The following is a 24060-nucleotide window of genomic DNA, read 5'->3' as shown; positions in this document are numbered from 1 at the left end:
GGACAAAGCCCACTGAAAATTGTGCTGCTGTTTGTGGTGAGCCTGAAGGAGAGCAGGCATTGTGCAGGTGGTACAAGGGGTAGTGACATGAAATTAATGGGGAGGGAGGGGAAGTTTGGCTGAGTTCTGAGGGAAATCTCATCTGTTGGGCTGTGGAAATGCCCCTAAAGAAGCAGATTTATGATTTGGGGTTTCTAAATGGGAGCTTTCAACAGCACTGTGGGAGAAACAGTCCTGTGTGAACAAAGAGGTGGGCTAGATGAGCCTAATAACTGTTTTTCATTTCTTGTATTTTGATTTAATACTTGTAGATATAATTATATGTAACAAAAAATATATATTCAGGAGTGCCCGTTTCCATTACAAACTGTATCCATTAGAAACTATATCATCTCATAGAAATTCTTCTGCCTTCCCTTTTTCTCTTTTATTTAAATCACCTTTGGGGCTGATATTTTCAATGTACTGTCTTTACACAGTGGAGTTGTTCTTATTAATTTTGAGCAAAGTGCCTTAAACAAATTTTAATGGAGGAAGAGCGGAGTGCTGTTCCCCATCCCTCTCCACACACATTTTTATGAAGATCTGGAAGAGCTCTGCTGCCCTTAGGTGCATTTTATTCACATTACACGAATTGTGGAGAGGTCTGGGGTAGTGAGTCTGAAATTGGGCAGTGCAGATGTAGCCAGGCTGATTCCCCAAACTGTGGGAATGTTTGTGGGATGGGGAGGCAGGGATGGATCATCCCCAGGGCACCTCCAGTCACTGGAGCAGTGACTGCAGGCTCTTTGTCCCTGTCCCAGCAATGCTTGACCATCTCTGTGTCCATCCCCAGCTGTGCCTGTGTCCATCCCCATCCATCCTGACCATCTCTGTGTCCATCCCAGCCATTCCTGGCCATGCCTGTGTCCATCCCAGCCATATATGACCATCTGTGTGTCCTGTCCATCCATCCTGACCATCTCTGTGTCCTGTCCATCCATCCTGACCATGTCCATGTCCATCCCCAGCCATGTCTGACCATGTCTGTGTCCATCTCCAGCCATTCCTGACCATCTCTATGTCCATCCCTTCCAACCTGACCATCTCTGTGTCCCATCCATGCATCCTGACCATCTCTGTGTCCACCCCCAGCCGTTCCTGATCATCTCTGTGTCCTGTCCATCCATCCTGACCATCTCTGTGTCCATCCCCAGCCATTCCTGATCATCTCTGTGTCCTGTCCATCCATCCTGACCATCTCTGTGTCCATCCCCAGCCATTCCTGATCATCTCTGTGTCCGTCCCCAGCTGTGCCTGTGTCCATCCCCATTCGTCGTGACCGTCTCTGTGTCCTGTCCATCCATCCTGACCATCTCTGTGTCCATCCCAGCCGTGTCTGACTGTCCGTGTGTCCGTCCCCAGCCATGTCTGACCATCTGTGTGTCCCTGCCCAGACATGTATGACCAGGTGCTGAAGTTCGGCGCGTACATCGTGGACGGCCTGCGCGAGTACCGGCAGCCGGTGCTGGTGTACATCCCGCCGCAGGGCGAGCTGCGCGGCGGCTCCTGGGTGGTCATCGACCCCACCATCAACCCCAGGCACATGGAGATGTATGCTGACAGGGACAGCAGGTACACACCTCTGCCTGGGACACTCCTCGTGGCCTGGGTGGTTTCCGTGGGGTTGGACATGTGGGGCCTCGTCTGCGTTTTCAGCATGGAGAAAGTGGAGCTAAAAATTCCTCCAGTCTCCCAGATGGAGGAGGAATTGAACATCTGACTCTGTGTTTTTAGAAGGCTAATCTGTTATTTTATGGTATTATATTAAAGAATGTTATACTAAACTATACAGATATCACAGATATTTACAGACGGCTTAACACTGAAAAAGCTGTGGCTCTCTCCAGAGTCCTGGCACAGCTGGACTGTGATTGGTCATTAAATAAAACCAATTCACATGGTGGATAAAGAGTCTAAACTACATTCCAAAGTAGCAAAACACAGGAGAAGCAAATGAGATAATTACTGTTTTCATTTTTCTCTGAAGCTTCTCAGCTTCCCAGGAGAGGAAATCCTGGCGAGGGGATTTTTCAGAAAATACGACAGTGACAATTCTCCCTTTGTCCTGTCTCCCTCCCCGTGCTTTCCAGCAGGGGTTGAACCATTCAGTTTAGTGTCTGATGACACAAGGTCAGGTGCAAGAAGTGCTTTTCTGTTTTCCCCTGCAGGGGAGGGATCCTGGAGCCCGAGGGCACGGTGGAGATCAAGTTCCGCAGGAAGGACCTGGTGAAGACCATGCGCAGGGTGGACCCCGTGTACATGCGCCTGGCCGAGCGCCTGGGTACGTGGCACAGCCCCTGGGCACCCCTCGGGGGCAGCTCAGCACTGCTTTTCACTTTTATTTACTGACGGTTTTATTTGCTGACAGTTTTATTTGTCTGACTTGGGAAGAAAACCAGTGAGACCACGGCGGGTGTGTGTGACCGTGTGCTCACAGGGTGAGGGAAGAGATGAGGATCTGACTCCATGTTTCAGAAGGCTCGATTTATTATTTTATGATATATGTTACATTAAAACTATACTAAAAGAATAGAGGAAAGGATTTGATCAGAAGGCTGGGTAAGAATAGAATAGCAAAGAACGATGACAAAGGCTCTGTCTTGGACTCTCTGTCCGAGCCAGCTGACTGTGATTGGCCATTAATCAGAAACAACCAACATGGGCCAATCACAGATGCACCTGTTACATTCCACAGCAGCAGATAACCATTGTTTACATTCTGTTCCTGAGGCCTCTCAGCTTCTCAGGAGGACAAATCCTAAAGAAAGGATTTTCCATAAGAGATGTCTGTGACAGGTGTGTACCTGTGAGATGGCGCTCATGCACGCTCAGCATACCCAGGGTGTGGAATATTGTGGGGTTTTGAGCTGATTTCTCTTTTTTATTATATTTTATTGACTGGGTCTCACAACAGACCCTCACTGCAGATGCTTGGGTCTAATTTCCAGCTCAGCAATTGCTCAGCTCACTAAAGGTTTGTGGGCCAAGCCTTCAGTGAGCGTTGTTTCACGTAAGGAAGGGTTTGATCAGAGACATTTGGGCTGCTGGACTGTCACTGAGTGTCTGGGGTAGTTTGCAGTAATGATATCTGTGTGCTCTTCAGCTCCAAGGGAATGAGGAATGTTGTCCATGTCTCTGTGAGCAGGGCTCAGTGCTGGGTTGTGTTATTACCACTCCGAGTGATCCCAGCGCCTGCTGTACACTCAACATCCCAAAATACAGAGTGTTCAGCAAAATGCACTTAATATCAGATATGTTCTCTCTTGGGGGAATAGGCTTTTTAAATAGTCCTTTACTGGCTCTTACTGTAAGAGTATAATCTTACAGAGCCTCCTTTTACCTCCAAAATTGACTACATTTCAGTGGAGGGAGAAGCGTGCCATGTGGGTATGGCTTGAATTTATAAAGCCTTTTGGGATCCTTCAGGAGGAAAAGTGTTCTGCAAATGACTGATAAATCCTGGCTATTGCTGCAGTTACATTTTATTATTTGGCTTTTTTTTTAAATTTATGGCAGGGCAACAATTTATAAACAAAACAACCCTCCTGATATGCCTCGGGAAGGGAATAGTAACGGGTGAAGGGTGAGGGGTGCCCTGGGATGGTGGAAGGTGTCCAGTTAAATGATCTTTAAAGTCCTTTTCAACTCAAACCATTCTGTTATTCCATTACTTAAATCCCAGTTTTAAAGTCTGCAGCTGCAGCAAGGAGGTTATTTTCAGCAAACCTCACTTTTGGCCTCTGTCAGATTTGACATTGTGCCTTTAGGAGCAAAGGGACAGCGACCACCCCAAACCATGGGGACCCAGCTCAGGACTGCAGGGAGAGGGAACAGAGCATCACCTTCACTCCCCTCTGTGGCTGCAGGACACCTGCAGGCCACCCCTGAATCTGTGGGACACTGAAAAAACCCACAAGGGCAAAGATGGGAGAGTTTTCTGCCAACAGCCTCACAAACCCAGCTCCGTGTGAGGAGCCAGGAGCCTGATCAGGGCTTTTCCCCCCTGTTCCTCTGCAGGGTAATTACTCCCAGCAAACTCCATACACTTTAATTAAAATGACTGCAACACAAGAGCGAGTCACTTACAACTGTACACAGGGAGAGCTCTAAAAGCTTCAGTCACTGATAAGCATCTCCCTGAGATGGATGTAATTGCTGCCAGCACCGCCTGATCATCGCTGTTGTTTTGCCACTAATTCCATACCAGAGCAGCAGAGCCAGGATTGCAGGACACACTGAATTGCATAATTTTTTTTCCCTTTTTTTTTTTTCCTTTTTTATTTTATTTTTTTTTTTTGCCGGTTTTCTTTCTGGCCAATTTAAAATTTGTCAAAGTCGGTCTTCTTCTGGATCACTGCCCTTTGATATTTCGCGCACTCCATTTGCCACAAACAAGCCGCAGGGCCGCGGTTCATGCTGACTCCAGCAGAAGCAGAGAAAGCTCCATTTATCTTACACTGCCTGCTGAATTCTTACTCATTAGCTGGGGGTTCACTGCCTCTCTTTAACCCCTGAGTGGCTGTCATCCCTGCCCGCAGCTCTGGGGAGCAGCACCGCGAGCTGCTCTCCCCCAGCCCACGCCGGGCTGGACGCGGTGCTTGGGGAGCTATTGAATCATTTGACACAAATCTGTTCATTATCAATTCTGCAGCGGCGTCGCTGAAATGTTGATTAGCCCCCGTGGTTTATTAAAGTGTCACTCAGGGTTGGGCTGCTCCAGCAAGGGGAGACAGGGTGGCCCTGGCCCAGGGCACGGCCCCACGTGGGCAGGGACATCCCACAGGTGTGCAGGGAGCACCCAGAAATGTGGCAGCGGGGCAGCCTGCAAGCCTTGGGCCACAGTTTAAAATACAGACACTCAATTTTATTGTTTTATTACAATTGGACTAAAACGCATCATGAAAATGAGCCTCATTGTACAGATGCTGTGTCAGAGGTGCGGGGAAATGGGTGCAAAAATGGGGTGGAATGTGGGTGAGAGGAATGGAGAATGGCTCCAGTTACAGCAAGGCTGGCTATTGCATTTCCATGTTTCTTGTAGGGAAAAGGCAGCATCCAGCCATCACCTGATGCACATTGTGATAGTGGGATGTCCTTGCTGGTCCTGTGAGGTGTTCTGTGTGCTGAATGCACCTCTGGTTTCATTTATTTCATTTATTTCATTTATTTCATTTATTTCATTTATTTCATTTCCTAGGGCAGTCAGTCTGTGCTGCTGGGGCTTGGTTCACACCTTACTTGAGTATCCAAACTGCCTTTAAATTTCCAAATAATGAGTGAACACTCAAATATTCACCACTCAGCTCCACTTCAGCACAGCAGTTCCTCTCTGGAAATGAACATTTTGGGGTGCAGGACCAGAACTGACCCTCACTGCCAGTTTTTCAGGAAAACCAGGGAGGAACACTGCTCTTCTGATCCCACCTCTCATGGGGTGCTGGATAAACACAGGTTGTAACTTGGTTTTGTGGGTGATGCTGTTTCAGCAGCTGCATCCCTGTGCCGGTGCTGCTGCATTTAAATTGGTGTTAATTCACACTCACAGGCTCCCAGAGCAAGCCCTGCTTTCTCTCAGCCCCTCCTTGGCACTGGGATATCCTCCCAGAGGGGCTGGGGTTGGAATTTTATTGGAATTGTGTCCCTGCCACACTTGAGGTGCTGGGAAATGAGACCTGAGGAGCAAAGGGAGGGGAGGGCAGGGTGGGAACCACAGGGATCTGTGCAGGGATATTTGCAGCCTGTGCCACGGGCTGCTGTGACCTTCACTGGCTGTTCATGCTGCACCTTTCTGACATAAATCCTGCTGAATATTTAGTGAAGCAATTACAGCCTGTCTCATTTAAAGAAACAAGGGACAATCCAAAAATGCCTGTCTCTCCGGGGACGTGAGTGGCTCCCTGTGACCTTCCCTCTCCCCTCTGGCTGGGGGAGTTTCTGGGCAGCCTGGACACCTTTGGCATTTTTGCTGAATTTCCTGGAATCCCAGGATGGCTGGGATTGGAAGGAGCCCTAAAGCCCATCAGGGACACCTTCCATTATCCCAGGTGCTCCAAGCTCCATCCAGCCTGGCTTGGGCACTGCCAGGGATCCGGGGACAGCCCCAGCTGCTCTGGGCACCTGTGCCTCCCACCCTCACAGGAGGGAATAGATTTGTGTCTGGCACTGTTTTGCACAAGGCAGGAGCAGAGGAGGTGAGGTTCAGGTGTGAGGCTGCTGCTGCAGGTGTGGAGTGAGGTGGGACCCCAGGCTGCTGCTTTCCCAGGGCACCTTTCCAGCCTGGTTAAGGTGCTTCTGCTGCTGATTGAAAAAGAAGAGAGCAAAGCTTGTGGAAGCAGGAGGTGCTGGGTGCTCCCTGCCCTGGGGGCTCTGGGGGTGTTGGAGCAGAGCTGAGGTGATTCCCAGCCCCTTCCAGAGTCATGGGCGGCTGCAGGGGAAGCTGCATTCCAATAAAAAGGTGCCATTCCCTGGCCCTGCAGAGCCTGCCCTGTGCTCCCTGCCAGGCCAGGACGGTCACTCCTGTCCCTGGTGCTGCCCCACCTGTGAGTGCCAGCTCTGTCCCCATGGAATGGGGCTGCCTGGAGCACTGCTCCTTTTGTTTCCCTATTGATTAGCAGCCAATCCATACCTGGAGGTCTATAATGCTCCTATGATTTAAACTTTAACAGTTTCATTAACTGTCAAGTACCTCTAGAGCAAAGGAATCCCATATTTTAACTCCCCTCTCCTTGCCAGGATAAGATTTGTGGAAGGAGACTTCTTTTTTTCCCTTTTATTATTTTTTTTTTACCTTAAGAAATAAATAAATAAATACCAGGCTTTCTGAAAAACCCTGAGGCCTCGAGATCTGACTAGGAAAGAAAGAAAACCATTCCAAGATATTTAATTGTACAGGGGGCTTACGGGATTGATCGAGAGCTTAGCTTTTTACAATGGTGCAGTGAATAAGAAATGCTCCTGACAAACGATCGATGATGGGATAATCACTCTTTATCCCCCCTCCTCATTGTTACCTTCTTTCTTCCAGGAGAACAGGGTTCAGAAGTCAAAAATCTTTATAGACGCTGCTTTTAAATTAAGCAGAAAATAGACATTGACATATTTGTTAATCTCACCTAAATCATTACTGGGCCTGCCTGGGTGGACTCGGTGGCAGGGGCTGGAATTCACCAGCAGGGCTGCCCTGAGTGCCTGTGCTGCCATTGAAACCAGGGAGTCTGGGCCTTCAGCCTGGATAAATACAGATAATTTTTTATTCTGAAGGTTACAAGGGGAGCTTCTCTTAATTAAAACCTTCTTACTCGCATCTGAAGGGTTAGGTAGCATTTATATTGGTGGGCACAGGGAAAGCATTCTTCCTTGGGAAGGATCTCTGTCTGGAGGGGTTGTGCCTTGGAGAAATACATATATGGGGTGTGTGAGCAGGTGAGGGTGAGGTACTGAAATAATAACATATATGGGGTGTGTGAGCAGGTACTGAAATAATAACATATATGGGTGTGTGAGAGGCACTGAAATCATACATATATGGTGTGTGAGCAGGTACTGAAATAATAACATATATGGGTGTGTGAGAGGCACTGAAATCATACATATATGGTGTGTGAGCAGGCCCTGGGGTGCTCAGGCCACTGGGCAGCTCCTCCCTTTGGTCCAGCAGCCTTGGATCATCGTGCCTGTGGGAATGAGGTGTGGAAGGAGCAGCAGAACCCTTGGATGGAGCCCCAGGATGCTGTCCCAGCTCCCAGCTGTGGTTTAGAGGCTTCCTGAGCACACATTAATATCTGAACTCATGCTCAGGAGCCTGTGCTGGAATCTCCTTGCATGGATTGTCTGATCACCCTCTGTGAGCGCCTTTGGGCCCAGTGGCAGTGAATTCCAGCCTTGGATTGTGCACTGGGTGAGGCTGCTCCCTCCTGGGGTTTCTGTAAAGCTTCTGCCCAGTGGTTTGAGCTGGGTTTGTGGGCTTGGGGGTGCTCTGGTTCCTGCTGTGATTGCAGAGCCCCTGAGAGTTCTCCTAAAGGAGAGCTCGCAGTGGTGGAGGTGGTGTGCCATGCTCTGTGTTTCCTGCTAAATGAGCAGCAGTGTTGGGACATTATTCTCTTTTAGGAGTAAGCGCTGTAAATGTCACTTAATTGATGGCTTAGATGGTTGGCATTTAAATGGAGCAGAGTTTCCATGGTGAAAACACCCTCAGAGCCCTTGCCTGAGTCTCTGTGGCACAAAATCTGGGCTGGAGCAGGGATTTGCTGGGCACTGCTGGGAGCTGATGCTCTGGGGCTTGGCCTTTGGCTTTCCCAAGTGCTGGACTGCCTGGAACTGCAGCCCTGAGCTTCCCCAGGGTCTGATCTGTGACCCCTGAGCTGTGTGTGGTTTCAGGTATCCCAGGGTCTGATCTGTGTGTGGTTTTGGGTACCCTGAGCTTCCCCAGGGTCTGATCTGTGACTCCTGAGCTGTGTGTGTGGTTTCAGGTACCCCAGGGTCTGATCTGTGTGTGCTTTCAGGTATCCCAGGGTCTGATCTGTGTGTGGTTTTGGGTACCCTGAACTATCCCAGGGTTGATCTGTGACCCCTGAGCTGTGTGTGGTTTCAGGTACCCCAGGGTCTGATCTGTGTGTGGTTTCAGGTATCCCTGCAGTCTGATCTGTGTGTGGTTTTGGGTACCCTGAGCTTCCCCAGGGTCTGATCTGTCACTCCTGAGCTGTGTGTGGTTTCAGGCACCCCCAGGGTTAGATCTGTGTGTGGTTTTGGGTACCCTGAGCACCCCTGGATTCTGATCTGTGTGTGGTTTCAGGTACCCCTGCAGTCTGCTCTGTGTGTGGTTTTGGGTACCCTGAGCTATCCCAGGCTCTGATGTGTGTGTGGTTTCAGGCACCCCCGAGCTGAGCCCGGCTGACAGGAAGGAGCTGGAGGCCAAGCTGAAGGAGAGGGAGGAGTTCCTGGTGCCCATCTACCAGCAGGTGGCCATGCAGTTCGCTGACCTGCACGACACCCCCGGCAGGATGCAGGAGAAAGGGGCCATAACCGTGAGTGACCTGGGCAGGGGGCTGGAGCCAGAGCCTCTGTGAGCCTGTGCAGCACCTGGGGTCCCACAGCTTCCCTGGGGACGGGGCTGGAGCAGAGCCTCCATCTCCATGGACAGCTCCTGGTGGGACAGGGTGGGATCCCCGGGGGAGTCTCCATGGAGTCCCAGCCTGGGTTTTAGTTTGGGAACGAGCTGTGTCTGTTCCTGCCGTCCCTCACTGCTGTCCCCGTGCCCCGGGCAGGACGTCCTGGACTGGAAAACCTCGCGCACGTTTTTCTACTGGCGGCTGCGGCGGCTGCTGCTGGAGGAGGCCGTGAAGAGCAAGATCCACGAGGCCAACCCCGAGCTGACGGACGGGCAGATCCAGGCCATGCTGCGCCGCTGGTTCGTCGAGGTGGAGGGCACGGTGAAGGTCAGTGTGGGCTGGGGGCATTGACCACCCTGACCCCCTGCCAGCGTCTATTTTATTTTATTTTATTTTATTTTATTTTATTTTATTTTATTTTATATTTTATTTTATTTTATTTTATTTTATTTTATTCTTTTCTATTTTATTTTATTTTATTTTATTTTATTTTATTTTATTTTATTCTTTTCTATTTTATTTTATTTTATTTTATTTATTTCATTCTATTCTATTCTATTTCATTCTATTCTATTCTATATTCTATTCTATTTTATTCTAATTTCATTCTATTTTATTTTATTCTATTCTATATCCTATTCTATTCTATTCTGTTTTATTCTCTTCTATATTTTATTCTATTTTATTCTGTTCTACTTCATTCTATTCTGTTCTATTCTGTTCTATGCTATTTTATTCTATTTTATTCTATTCTACTGTTCTGTATTTTATTCTATTTTATTCTATTTTGTTCTATTCTTATATTTTTTCTATTTTATTCTATTTGATTTTATTATACTTTTTCTATATTTCTATATTTCATTCTATTCTATTTCAATCTATTTTATTTTATTCTATTTTATTTTATTCTATTCTATTTTATTCTATCTTATTCTATTCTTATATTTTTTTTCTATTTTATTCTATTTGATTTTATTTTACTTTTTCTATATTATTCTACTTTATTTCTCTGTTTTTTCTATTTTATTCTATTCTATTCTATTTAATATAATTTTATTTATTTTGCTTAATTTAATGTATTTAATAATTTAATTTTCCTTTGTTACTATATTACTTTATTTAATTTTATTTCTTTTGTTTATTTATTTATTTTATTTTACTTTATGGTACTTTATTTTACTTTGCTACTTTATTTATTTTACTTTATTTATTTTACTTTATTTATTTTACTTTATTTTACTTTATATTTTAAATGTCAGTGTTTTATATTTTAATTCTATTTTTTTTCATTCTGTTTTTGAAGTCCCCAACACGCAGGGGTTCCAGGGAAGGGGGGATGTTCTCTGGAGGGCAGCAGCCTTTCCAAGGTAGAGCCTGAGCTCTCCAAAAGCAGGCAGCTCGTTAGCTAATACATTACACCAATCAAGGAGAGTTATCTTAAGCCACAATTAATCTGCTCCCTGGCATATGTTGATAGGGAAGCATCATGCTGTTTCTTAATTAAAAGCAAACGGATTAAAAATGATTAATAAGAGTATTAAATATTCTCCTAAACGAAAAGCTTTGGGATTCTTGGGTAAATGGAGCTTTCCACAGGTCTGGGGCTGTGCTGCAGCTTCCCGGGCTGGGCTTTCCCCCCTTCCCTGGAAGCTGCCTTTGTATGCAGGGACTGTTTGCTGCCTGCCAGGGGCACGGGCAGGGAGCAAAACTCCGAGTTCCAAACCTTAATAAGGAGAAAAACAATGAAATAAGCAAAATCTCGAAGTGACATCACCGGGCTGAGACAATCAGAGACATTGAGTGAAAGGAAATGAAATAATCCTGGGGTTTCTGAAGTGTGTCAGGGGCTGGGATGGGCTCTGACACCAAAATTCCTCCCTGGCAGAGTGGGCAGGCCCTGGCACAGGTGCCCAGAGCAGCTGGGGCTGCCCCTGCATCCCTGGCAGTGCCCAGGACAGGCTGGGCACGGCTGGGGCAGTGGGAGGTGTCCCCTGTGCACAGCTCCTGACAGGAGGGGACAGCCAGGGAACAGGGACAGAGGAGAGGGAGCAGCCTCAGGCTGGGCCAGGGGAGATCTGCGTTGGATATTGGGGAAATTCCTCCTTGGAAAGGGAATTCCTGCATGGAAAAGGGAAATCCTCCATGGAAAATGAAATTCCTCCCTGGGAAGGGCTGCCCAGCCCTGGCCCAGCTGCCCAGGGCAGTGCTGAGTCCCCATCCCTGGAGGAGGGATTTGAAATCCCTGTGGACACGGTCAGTGGTGGCCTGGGCAGTGTGGGGAATGGTTGGACACGGTAACCCCAGAGGTTTTTCCAGCCCCAATGACTCTGTGACTCCTGGCTCTGTGTCCCAGAGGTGCCACCACGGTGTCACCACCCCCAGCTCATTGTCATTCTGCCTTTGACTTGGTTAGTGATAACAGAGAAGGATAGTGCACCTTTAAATGAGGAGCTTTGTGTTTAATTACCCAAATAAAATGACATAAATATGAATGAGTGCTAATGGCAGTACTTGCTTTTCCGGAAACCATTAACAAAACGATTCTTAAATGATTTGTAAAGAAAATGAGAGGAGAGGAGAGAAGGCTGTTAGGGGCTCACACTCTCCTGAGTTATTACACAGCCAACTATCTAGCAAATATCAGGTGAAATGATCTTGTGAAAGGCACAAAGGGGGTCGTGGCTGAGGGTCCAGGCACTCCAACCTGCTGATGATTTAGCACTGGGACAATCCCTGCAGCAGCTGCATGTCAGGTCAGCCATGTTCCACCAGAACTTGGGGAGCTGATAACCAGGGAAGCTGGGATTTATCTGGGACAGCTCAGCTCGTTCCCTGCAGCACTGACCAAGCACCTCCTTGGTCCCCTTCTGTCACAGTTATGGCAGGATGCAAAGGAAATGGATAATCCTTGACCTTGTGCTGATTGTTAGGTGTGTTTGTGGGGTGAATCTGGGCAGTGGCAGGGCTGGGTGCAGGCTGAGCTGTGGCATTTTGGTGCAGGCCTACCTGTGGGACAGCAACAAGGACCTGGTGGAGTGGCTGGAGAAGCAGCTGACGGAGGAGGAGGGCGTCCGCTCGGTGGTGGAGGAGAACATCAAATACATCTCGAGGGATTATGTGCTCAAGCAGATCAGGAGGTGAGCAGGGAGGGTGGCAGCAGGGCTGGCTGCAGAGTGGGCACACACTGAGGGTGCAGGGCTGGCTGCAGAGTGGGCACACACTGAGGGTGCAGGGCTGGCTGCAGAGTGGGCACGCACTGAGGGTGCAGGGCTGCAGAGTGGGCACACACTGAGGGTGCAGGGCTGGCGGCAGAGTGGGCACGCACTGAGGGTGCAGGGCTGGCTGCAGAGTGGGCACGCACTGAGGGTGCAGGGCTGGCTGCAGAGTGGGCACACACTGAGGGTGCAGGGCTGGCTGCAGAGTGGGCACGCACTGAGGGTGCAGGGCTGGCGGCAGAGTGGGCACGCACTGAGGGAGCAGGGCTGGCGGCAGAGTGGGCACGCACTGAGGGAGCAGGGCTGGCTGCAGAGTGGGCACACACTGAGGGAGCAGGGCTGGCTGCAGAGTGGGCACACACTGAGGGCGCAGGGGGTGCCTGCAGAGTGGGCACGCACTGAGGGTGCAGGGCTGGCGGCAGAGTGGGCACGCACTGAGGGTGCAGGGCTGGCGGCAGAGTGGGCACGCACTGAGGGTGCAGGGCTGGCGGCAGAGTGGGCACACACTGAGGGTTCCCCAGCCCAGCAGGGTCCTGAGGGAGCTCCCAGGGCTGTGCCCGCTCCCAGCCCCACACTCCATCCCCCTGGAATCGCTGCTGGGGGCTCTGGATCTGCCTCACTCTCCCCTCTGTGCTCTCCACAGCCTGGTGCAGGCCAACCCCGAGGTTGCCATGGATTCCATCGTGCACATGACCCAGCACATGTCCCCCACGCAGCGGGCCGAGGTCGTGCGGATCCTCTCCACAATGGACTCTCCCTCCTCCACGTAAGAGCCGGGGCTGCTCCCGGCCCTGCCCGGAGTGGGAACTGCCCTTGGTGTGCTCGGGAGGCTCCGGGAGCTGCTGCAGGGACACCTGCACTGTTCCAGCCAGAGGGAGCGTGTCCTTTGGCAGGGACACGAGGCAAACGTACAAACACGAGCGGAACGGGGCCCCGCCGGCCTCCTGTACCTTATTTATTGCTCAGAGCGGGGCTGGGCGCTCCGGAACCGCGAGGCCTTGGCGCGGCAGGGCCTGCAGGGACACCCCTGTCCCTCCTGTCCTTCCAGGGACACCCTGCCCCTGCAGGGACCCCCTGCCCTCCTCCCCTGCTCCCCGTGCCCGGCGGCAGCGGCAGCTCCGTGCTGACAAGTGCCAATGTCCCCCCGTGCCCGCCCCTCTGTCACTGGTGATTCGTGTGTCACCCTCTGTCAGTGGTGATTTGATTTGTGTGTCCCACGTCTGTCCTGTCTCCTAGGTAGAGGAAAACCAGCCTTTAGCTGCTGTGGCCGTGCCCCCAGGAGGCTCCCCAGGGCTGTGAAGAGTTTTGGGGGGCAGGATTTTGGGGGCTGTACCCCCGTGGCTTTGCCTTTGTGCCCAAGTCCTTTAGAGCAGGCTGTGAATTTTGTGAAAGGCCCTTCTGGGAGGGGGCACAAGAGACCAAAGTGCAGCTGCTCAGCGTTTCTGCTCTCCCTCCCGTGATGTTTTCAGGGCTAAGAGTGCTCATCCCTCCCTGAGGGCAGCTGAGGTGAGGCAGGAGAAGGGACAGAGCCAAATCCCCCAGTGGGGCTGGAACTGCAGAGGGAAATCTCAGTCTGAGGATCTGAGGAGAGCTTTCTCCATCATCCTGCCCTGCCCCAGAGCTGCCTGGGCATGGCTGGGAGGGGCCACTCTTACCTGGAATGTGACAAATGTTGGGTTTGGAATCTCATGGCAATGGTCAGGAAGAACTGGGTGGCAGCTGCCCAGGTCCCCCCAGGCCAGCCCACATCCCCAACTCCTTTGTACATGTTTTTTATGTAATAAAAGCTCCGAGAAGCTGCAGTGCTGGAGGGAAGCACAGCCCAGCCCTCACACACAGCTCCTGCACAGGGCTGGGCTCTCCGGGCTCACCAGTGATGGTCCTGGAGCAATCTCAGATTTCACAGCCCCTCCTTAGTCCAGCAGGAAGGGCTGTAGGACAGAAGTGTGGTACAGAAGGGCTGTTTGAGGAGAGAATGAATCAATGATGCTGCCAGTGCCTCTCCCCTGTCCGTGTTTGCTCCTGAAGTGCAATGCAGCCCTTCTGCCAGTGCTGCCAGTGACTGGAGGTGCCAGCCCGGGGCCGCTGCTCCCCTGCCCGTGGCCAGCAGAGCTCGGCCACCCGCAGGACTTGCTTTTTCTTAATAGTTAAGAACCCTAATTTGATTCAAGAGATTTTTTGTTTTCCACTAGAGCCCCCTGAACAAGCCCCAAAGACGCTTTTGCTTACGCCAGGGTGGGCTGCAGCAGGACACACAGACAGAGAATGTGTCAGCCAGGCAGGGCCGGGCCTGGTGGGCTCTCCCTGTCCCCAGGATGCCCCGTGGTGGTGCCACCCGAGTCCCTTTTGCAGGACCTGTGTGGGAGGGTCCCTGTGCCCACCGAGCAGCCCCCACTGCAGTGTTACAGCACCGGCTCAGGCCTGGCCCCATCTGGGGCTGCAGCAGCTCCAGAGCGTCCCTTGGGTGGCACCGGGGGGCTCTGGGCCTGCTGGGGCTGTGGCAGCAGCACCTGAGATGGCCCCAGGTGGGTTTGGGGGGGGTCACCGGGTGGGGGGAACCCCCTGGGTACGAACGGTTCTCGCTGGTGCTGAAGTATTTCACTTACCTCAATTTCTTTTAATAAAAAGAATGAATTACAGCTCTGCTGCTGCTGTGAGTGCAATCTGTCACCCCTGGCCTGGGGAGCTGAGCTTTGCCTGAGGCCAGGACTGCAGAGAGGCTCTGTGGGACCCTGCCCTGAGGTCCCAGCTCATCCCACAGCTCTGCCCCATCCCAGGTGTCCCCAGGTGTCCCCAAGCCCGATGGTGGCCTCTCCCCATTCCCATCTTCAACATCACAGTCAATGGGACAGGCAGGGAGAAAACCCCAAACCCCAGTGGCTGCTGCTGAGGTGGGAGAACCTTGGGGCCCTCCTGCAGGGCTGTTTTTGGGCAGGGAAGGCTGCACTGGATGATCTTGGAGGCCTTTTCCAGCCTCATTCGTGCCCTGCTCAGCAGGAAAGGCCCAGCAGGATAAAGGATGGCCCTGGGAGCTGATGCACAAACACCCTTTGGAGGTGTCCCCATGAAAGGTGAGATTTAAATGTGCCCACATGAGCCACCACAACTCCAGCAGTTGATTTTTGCACATTTCTCAAACCAGAATCCTGATAGTTAAAATTTGGGGGGTGGTGAGGGGACAGACCCTACTGAACTCCAGCATCACGTTTAAAACTCTTTAGCCTAAAATATCTCCCTATTAAAATGCCAAGAAAAGACATACCAAAGCTGTAAGCTCTCCAAAGCCCAAGATCAAAGTGCCATCATCTTTTAATGTAAACCTTTTGTTGCATCAACAGTCTTAAGAGGGATGAGAGACATCAAAATAAAAACTGAGACAAACTGGGGCTTTGTAGCTGTTTTTTGTTTTAGTCTCTTCTCTCAATTTGGGCCATGAAATAGGTCAGCTCCATTACTGATCAGCCTTCCCACAAATATTTAAAACAAATTGAATTGCACACCCAATACCCATCACAATTACGCCAGGCACAATAACTAAATTAGCAATTCAACAAAATAATTGGAAATGCGATTCTCTCCATTCCAGAGCCTCCCCCGGGGCCCTGGCCGATCTATGGGGGGAAAACTCTGCTTTACTAATTCTGCAGCTAATTAGAGACACACTTGTAAATGAAGTTGTTTGTCTGAAAGTTGAAATTCTTGGCTGTGGCGGGGTTGGGGGGAGAGGATTAACACAACCCTCTGTCCCTCCCTGTGCACAGCCCATCCCCAAAACACCTCCAGTGCTCTGCCAAGGTGCAATGCCCGTTTGTGGAGGTACTAATTAGCAGCTGGATCATGAATTAATACAGAATTAATATTCTGTTGTGGGGGGGGAAAGAAGGGAAGATCTCACTTGCTGTTAATTGGCAGCTTTAGCAAAACTTGGTGGAGATCACCCTGGTGCTTTCTGTGTGCCCAGGGAGCTGTGCCCGTGCTGGGCACCATCACCATCACCTGCGGACACTGGGGGTAAAGCAGCTCCAAAAATATCTGTTGGATTTTTGGGGAGGCGCTGTCCCCTCTGCTCCTGCTGTGCCACCACGCCAGAGCCCCTCGGGGCTGCCCTTTGCCAGCAGCACTTCTACACCAGGCACTGTGTGAATCCCTTTTCCTGCACACCAGGCAGTGTGTGAATCCCTTTTCCTGCAGCATTTCCACACCAGGCAGTGTGTGAATCCCTTTTCCTGCCCTTTTCCTGCACACCAGGCAGTGTGTGAATCCCTTTTCCTGCAGGATTTCCACACCAGGCAGTGTGTGAATCCCTTTTCCTGTTCTTTTCCTGCCCTTTTCCTGCACACCAGGCAGTGTGTGAATCCCTTTTCCTGCCCTTTTCCTGCAGCATTTCCACACCAGGCACTGTGTGAGTCCCCTTTCCTGCCCAACCAGCAGCCCAAGGTCAGCACTGCAGTGGGGCCGTCTGTCCCCCTCTGTCCCTCTGTCCCTGCCTGTCCCCGTGTCCCCAGCCCAGGTGGAGGCAGGGCAGGGATGGCAGAGGCTGCTGGAACGCTGATAAGAGAATTCCAAAGCGCTGCTCGGGCTCTTATCTGCTCCAACAATACCGAGAAGTTATCACTGGGAGAGTGCTTCTGCTCCCCTTTAACATCACAGAAAGGGAAGGGAAAAACCTCCTTCAGAAGGGTTTTGGGGACAAAGCAGAGAATGCAGAGCTGGCTCTGCTCCTGGGCTGCCCAGGACCCCTCTGCCTGATTCTGACCCATGGAGCAAATCACCAGCTCTGTACAAGCCAGGAGAGTTTAAGCAGAATAATGATTAGTTGTCACTAACTATTCATTCTACTAAAAAAGTCGAATTTTGGCGTTTTTGGAATGGAGGCTTGGGGTCCCAACATGAAGGAATTTGGGTGTGCTTTGTCCTTCTTGCTCCTTTTTCCTGGCCCCCATGTTCTGGGTGATGGTGGCACTTTTGGATTGGTTTAAGGTAGGAACACACTGTCTAACACAGGTGACAGGTATTGGAAAATTACTGTAAATAATGTTATTGGGAAATTATTGTAAACAAATTACACATAGTTTTTAGTATAAAAGACAACACTGCCTCTGAGGGCAGTCAATGTGCCTCTGTCTGACCTGCTGGACAGACCTCAGCAGCCAGGGAAAGAATTTTATAGATAACAGAAAATAAACAACCTTAAAAACCAGAACAGAAGAATTCTGACTCCTCCTTTGACTGCCAGGCTGGGAAAAGAGACTTTCTAAGGCATCTTGGGGTCGTTCTGACCACAGAGATTCTGCTCCTGGGCAGCCTGAGGGCAGCAGAACACAGCAGCTCAATCCAGCCCCTAATTCTGCTCTGCTTCTTCTCCTTTGTGACAGCAGCAGCTCAATCCAGCTCTAATTCTGCTCTGCTTCTTCTCCCTTTGTGACTTTTCCAAACAGGGACCGGTACAGCTCCGTCCTGGGGAAAAAAGGGAGAGGGAAAAGTCACTTTCCAAGGTCAAAATGGAACCAAAAAGCTGCCACAAACCCTCCACTCCTTCAGCAAAGGCCTGGTGTAATTAAAAATGCGTTTGAGAATCTTTATTAATAAATACAGGCAGAGGTATGAGCCCAATCCCAGGCAGGGCAGAAATATGGAAATATTGCAGTGTGCCTGGATATTGGATCTCCAGAGAATGAGGGTTTCTATAAGTTTGCCCTTTACAGACAGGCTCTTCAAGTAAGAAAACAAGATTGAATATTTTAATAGGATGTTGGGGCCGTGAGGAGGATTCAATCACACAGCCAACGTGGGGCTGTAATTTAGTTTTCATACATTTTCTTGGACAGTACTTGAAAAACAATGAAAATGACCCAGCAACAAGATTCCAATTAATATCCCATGTGCAGCAATTCTGATAACAGGAGCAAATTTCCCCTTAAAAAAAAAATTAAAAAAGAAAAGTGGGCTGGTGTTATTTATCTTTAATTTTAAGAGCAGAGAACGTGAGCTGGGAGAAAGGAGGGATGTTCATAAAGCAGGAATTTCTGGGATGGAGGGAAGAGCTGGATTTTCTCTCTCTGCAGCTCCTAAAGCCTCTTGGCTGCTCACTTGAGGGGAATGTTGGGCACACAATGGGATTTTCCCTTTCATCACAGCAATATTTGGGTTTGGGCCTGTGTCATGAGAATTCCTGGGGTTTTTATCCTCATTTCTGTGGGTTTGGTGCTCTCTGTGGGTGCAGGAGCTCAGGGATGGATGCAGGTTTGCTCCAATCCCACAGATTTTAAATCAACAGCCGTTTCTCAGGCAAGCAGGGCCTGGGGAGATCTCAGGGAGGAATTTGTGTTTGCTGGCACTGACATGGGAACTGCAGGTTTGGGGGTCAGGGGGGTCCCTCACCCTCCTAGGAATGGGATGGAGCAAAATCCCAATGGAAACTTCTGGAAAATGACACAGCAGGGACAGACAGCCTGGCACAGTGACAAGAGAAGGACAGAAATCAGGCCACCCCAAAACAGGGCAAACATTTCACCCTGAAAATCAAATATTAAATATCAAACACCCCAACCCTTTCCCCCCTCTCCTCATCAGGCTCCCTTTCTCCTGCAGCCTCTCCCCTCAGCAGGATTTAACCATGCACAGAGCAAAACTCATCAATCCTGCAGGTTTAACCTTGTCTGTGTCTCAATTCACCAGGGTAAGTGCACATTTTAATACTTCCAGCCCCCTTAAGGCTATGCATAATGAACCTGGATTTTGGTTAAGAAAATATCAAATTTCTCTCCTCCACCCACAGCAATGGCAATAATGAACCTGGATTTTGGTTAAGAAAATATCAAATTTCTCTCCTCCACCCACAGCAATGGCACAGCAGCAGCCAGGGGTACCTGGGGCTGGCACAGGGGATTGAGGGAATCACCTGGGCTGGGATGAGCTGGGCAGGGGATCGGGCACAGCTCCAGCCAGGGCTCTCCCCTGAATTAAAATTTAACTCACCCTTTATTGCAACCCACAAAAGCAAGTAATGAGCACTAACATTTTTATTTCTTTTAAACTGTCATTTAGGCTGCAGAGGGGATAATTACCTATTTCCACTGTAGTAAGGTTTTATCACCCTTAGTGAGGCATTTTCTAATTTAATATTTTTACTGTATTATCATAAAACCTGTTTCTGGAAAAAATGATCAGGAGCCACACAGCCATTTGCCATAAAACATGTGTGTGTGAGAACCTTGGCTTAATTATTTATGCATCCAGAGGCAGGGATGGCCCCTCCCCATTGGACTCTGCTGCTTCCAGGTCAGCAACAGCATTAAAAAAATTTAAATAAAAGCAGCTACAGCCAGCCCAGGTGCTGAGAGTGGCTCTTGCCCCTCCAAGCCCCAGGTGTGGCTACCACAGACATTTTACAGGCACAACACGGAGAAAGGAGTGCCCTGGATGAATATGAATAGCACATCTCACAAATCTCCATCAGGCATCGAAATATAAATCCCAAAAACTCTCAGCAGATCTTCAGGAATCTCTTCTGTCCCCTTGCAGCAAAAACTCCAAGGGGACACCAAACATGAGCTGCACATGGGATGGGAGCAGCCAGTGCTGGGCTGCTCTGTGGAATTAGTCATGTTATTCCCTTTTTAAAAATATAAAAATATAAATATATTTAGAAATATAAATACAAATATATTTAGAAATATAAATATATTTGTAAATAGAAATGTAAATATATACAATATTTTATGTAAATATATATTATTATATATAAATATATATTATTAAAATATATCTTTTTATATATTATATATATTTCTATATATAATATTAAAATAATATATAAATATATACTATTATATATAAAATAAAATAATATAGAAAATAAATAATATAATTATATTTATACATTATATTATAATTTTATATAAATATATTCATATTTATTAAATATATTTATATATTAAGTATTGTTCTATATAAAAGATATATTTATTAAATATATTTTTATTTATTAAAATAGAAATATATAGTTCTGTAAACCAGAGGAAGAATAATATTAAGGGGGAAAATTCAGTTTCTAGGGGGTGGTTTTTTTATTAAAATAGCAATAGAGCTCCAGTCACTGCTGTGCTCTTCAGTAAAAACACCCTCCAACCAATTTCTCTGCCTTTTCCCAAGTACCTTTTACTTCTTCTCTTCTTCTACCCAAAAAAAAAAAAAAAAAAAAAGATAATTTAGAATATGCCACAAGCAGTACTGAAATGAGTACAGCCCCCATTCCTACTGCCATCCTCCACTGGGAACTATGAATTTTTAATTCACAAAAACTGGAAAAGAAGATGGAACAGAAGCACCTGTGGAAAACACAGCTCCTGATGGAAACTGGAGCTGGCTGATGGTTTCCTTGGAAAACTTTCTGTCTGTGCCAGGCTGCTCAGAGCAGGGGGATGCTGACACCAAATCTGGGTTCGATCCATGGATCATTCCCTGAAGAACTGCCCTGGATGATCCACGTGCTCCCTTCTGTGAAATGCTCTGCCCAGTGTGTGAAACTCTGATTAAAGTGTCCAGCAAGCACAGCAGGTACCAGGAAGACAAAACAAATCTGAAGCCTTAAATGTCTCAATACAAATGAGTATTTCCTTAAAAAAATGAAATGAAAGGAAGAGGAATTCCAGAGGAGCTTGGTTTGCAGCACTCACTGACCTCCTGCCCAGCCCTGGGCTGGATACACCCATGGGGCACAGGGGAGCCTCTCACACCATGGTTTTGGTGCCAGTCATATTTATACACCCATGGGGCACAGGGGAGCCTCTCACACCCTGAGTTTGGTGCCAGTCATATTTATACACTCATGGGGCACAGAGGAGCCTCTCACACCTTGGTTTTGATCCCAGCGCCATTTATACACTCATGGGGCACAGGGGAGCCTCTCCCACCCTGGTTTTGGTCCCAGTGCCATTCCCACACTCCGGGGGCACAGAGGAGCCTCTCCCACCCTGGTTTTGGTCCCAGTCCCATTGGTCCCACAGCAGCACAAAGCACAGGAGATGCAGAGCACCAGCAAACACAGGCAGCCCCAGCAGCTCCCATTTCCCCAGGACCTCCATCAGTGCCTCCCAGGCTGCCTGGGATGGCTGTTTGAGCAGGGCAGGCTCTGGGAGTGCCCTGTGCAGAGGGAGCCATTCCTTGTGCTCCTCATATTCCGAGGACGATTTCCCCCTTTCACAGCTTGCCTGCTCCATAACAGATTTGATGCAGGAGAAGACAAATTGTCTCACAAAGGAAAAACGACAAATCATCTCGCAGCCCTTAACAGGTTATTTTTTTTTTCCCCCCTTTAAGAGGGAAATTTCCATAGCAGAGGCTCCTGTGTGTTTGCCAGGGATGTCAAACATCAGCTGTGGGGACGAGGGCCACCGTGACCAGGGGGTCACACCAGCCAGTGCCACCAGGGGGTCACACACAGCCAGTTCACAAGGACATCGCCCATGCCCAGAGGGTCACACACAGCCCAGTGCACCAGAGGGGTCACACCAGCCCAGTGCCACCAGTAGGGTCACACTCAGCCCAGTGCACCAGGGGTCCACACACCAGTGGGGTCCACCAGCCAGTGCCACCAGAGGGGTCACACTCAGCCCAGTGCCACCAGTGGGGTCACACACAGCCCAGTGCCACCAGAGGGGTCACACACAGCCCAGTGCCACCAGTGGGGTCACACACAGCCCAGTGCCACCAGAGGGGTCACACACAGCCCAGTGCCACCAGTGGGGTCACACACAGCCCAGTGCCACCAGTGGGGTCACACACAGCCCAGTGCCACCAGTGGGGTCACACACAGCCCAGTGCCACCAGAGGGGTCACATCCAGCCCAGTGTCACCAGAGGGGTCACACACAGCCCAGTGCAGCCCCTGCTGCAGCACCAGCCCTTCCCAAAGCCCTGGGGAGGGCCATGGGTGCCACTCTGCACCTCCAGGGCTCACCAAGCCACAGGCTGGGGGGATTATGAATAAAATCAGGCACAGAGAGAGGAAATTCCAAGGGCAGGTTGGGCACTGGGGCTGGAGCAGCCTGGGACAGAGGGAGGTGGTGATGGCACTGGGTGGGCTGGAAGCTCTCTCCCAACCAAACCAGTCTGGGATTCTGGGATTGCAAAGCTGTGGTGCCTCAGGATGCCCCCAGGCAGGCTCAGTCTCACAGGATAAGGTTTTTCCTTTGGTTCCAGCCTGCCCTCCCCTTGTTTCCCAAGCAGGACATCCTCTCTCCTCCTGGACAGACCTGGATGCATTTTCCCCACACCAACAGGGTCCCTGGGGTCTGTGCCATGCAGCATGAGCTGCTGGCTCAGTTCTCCCAGCAGGAAGGGCTTTGCTTCCTCCCAGGAATTCTGTGGTGCTGAACACCCTGGATTGACAATCGCAGAGCCCAAATTCCTCCATTAATCTGCTCTCATGGTGTTTTAATACCCCAAGTACAAAGTGAGCCAAGTTAAAGGCTGGTATCTCACCAACCTTTTTTTTAAATTTTTTTTTTTATTAAACTCCTATGTCATAGAAGTAAATTAATCTTTTAATACCAGGATTTCCTGCTACGTACCCCCCTCTGCTTGCTGTGACAAAGCAGCTGCACTGAAGGGAGAATGCTGATTGGGAAAATGCACAGAATGCACAGGGCCTGCCTGGATGCAGGGAAAGGCTCTAATCCAAAGGCAGCTGGATGATCTGGCTGTGAATTCAGGCTCCCAGCAGGGCCCTGGGGACAGGGGGGCATTTCCTGCCCTTGGATGGGGCACTGAGGGAAGGGATTCCCACCTCACATTGTGGGGACACTGCTTGGATTGAGCCCCTGATCCCCTCTGATCTGGCTCACAGAGGATGCACATTCCTCCTCCCCAACGAGATCCACTGCTGAGGCACAACCCTGTCACAGACATCTCTTATGGAAAATCCTTTCTTTAGGATTTGTCCTCCTGAGAAGCTGAGAGGCCTCAGGAACAAAATAAAACATTGATTATCTGCTGCTGTGGAATGCAACAGGTGCATCTGTGATTGGTCTCATGTGGTTGTTTCTAATTAATGGCCAATCACAGTCAGCTGGCTCAGACAGAGAGTCCGAGACACAAACCTTTGTTATCATTCTTTCTTATTCTATTCTTAGCCAGCCTTCTGATGAAACCTTGTCTTCTATACTTTTTACAGTTTATATAAAATGTATAAAATATTTATAAAAAATATATATTATATATATATATTAAATAATATATAATATAATTATATATATATTTTATTAAAAAATTATAAAATAATCATGCCCTCTGAGCTGGTCAATCCTCATCTCTCCCTCACCCTGTGAGCACGGTCACAGCACCCAGCCTGTACAAAATGGGATCCATTGCTGCAAACCCCAGTGGAACTGCAGTGTGTCCTCATGTCCTGCCTGCCCCTCGTGCAGGAGAGGCCCCTGGGCTGCTCAGAGCCCTGTGCCAGGGTTAATGATGATGTATGGGTGCCCTCCCCCCCGGGCTGTGGGGAGGGGTCACACTGCCAGCCTGGGTATCAACAGCAAATTACAAACCATGTCAATCCCAGCTAATGCACAGCTGTAATCCTCTTTAACAGAGATCAAATCAGTGCCATGAGTTATGTTCATTCTGTAATCTGATAAGAAATAGAGTGAGCCTCTAATAAAAGAGTAATGAGAGCCCTTAATGATGCTGTTA

At 49.3% G+C, this 24060-nt stretch overlaps 2 protein-coding genes across 6 annotated transcripts in view; one reads left to right on the top strand and one right to left on the bottom strand.

The window, feature by feature from the left end:
- The window catches only part of ACACA (acetyl-CoA carboxylase alpha), a 107220-nt gene extending 92213 nt beyond the window's left edge, over positions 1 to 15007 (top strand). For 4 of the 5 annotated variants that reach the window (XM_064729205.1, XM_064729204.1, XM_064729207.1 and 1 more), the window contains 6 exons: positions 1437 to 1614; positions 2211 to 2323; positions 8911 to 9065; positions 9306 to 9476; positions 12150 to 12286; positions 13008 to 15007. In XM_064729205.1, coding sequence (XP_064585275.1) covers positions 1437 to 1614; positions 2211 to 2323; positions 8911 to 9065; positions 9306 to 9476; positions 12150 to 12286; positions 13008 to 13134 — 881 coding nt within the window. In that variant the 3' untranslated portion in view covers positions 13135 to 15007. Of the gene's footprint in view, positions 1 to 835; positions 1615 to 2210; positions 2324 to 8910; positions 9066 to 9305; positions 9477 to 12149; positions 12287 to 13007 lie in introns of those variants that run through there. The other variant, XM_064729208.1, reaches the window with a different exon arrangement.
- Positions 15008 to 15655: 648 nt separating this feature from the next.
- AATF (apoptosis antagonizing transcription factor) overlaps positions 15656 to 24060 on the bottom strand; it is a 37962-nt gene continuing 29557 nt past the window's right edge. Inside the window, exon 12 of the mRNA XM_064729210.1 lies at positions 15656 to 17821. Within this exon, the coding sequence (XP_064585280.1) occupies positions 17758 to 17821 (64 nt within the window). The 3' untranslated portion in view covers positions 15656 to 17757. The remainder of the gene's footprint in view (positions 17822 to 24060) is intronic.

Source organism: Zonotrichia leucophrys, chromosome 19 (genome assembly GCF_028769735.1).
Source record: "Zonotrichia leucophrys gambelii isolate GWCS_2022_RI chromosome 19, RI_Zleu_2.0, whole genome shotgun sequence".
In the NCBI taxonomy this organism is placed as follows: domain Eukaryota; kingdom Metazoa; phylum Chordata; class Aves; order Passeriformes; family Passerellidae; genus Zonotrichia; species Zonotrichia leucophrys.
This window is presented reverse-complemented; position numbering and strand designations above follow the sequence as displayed.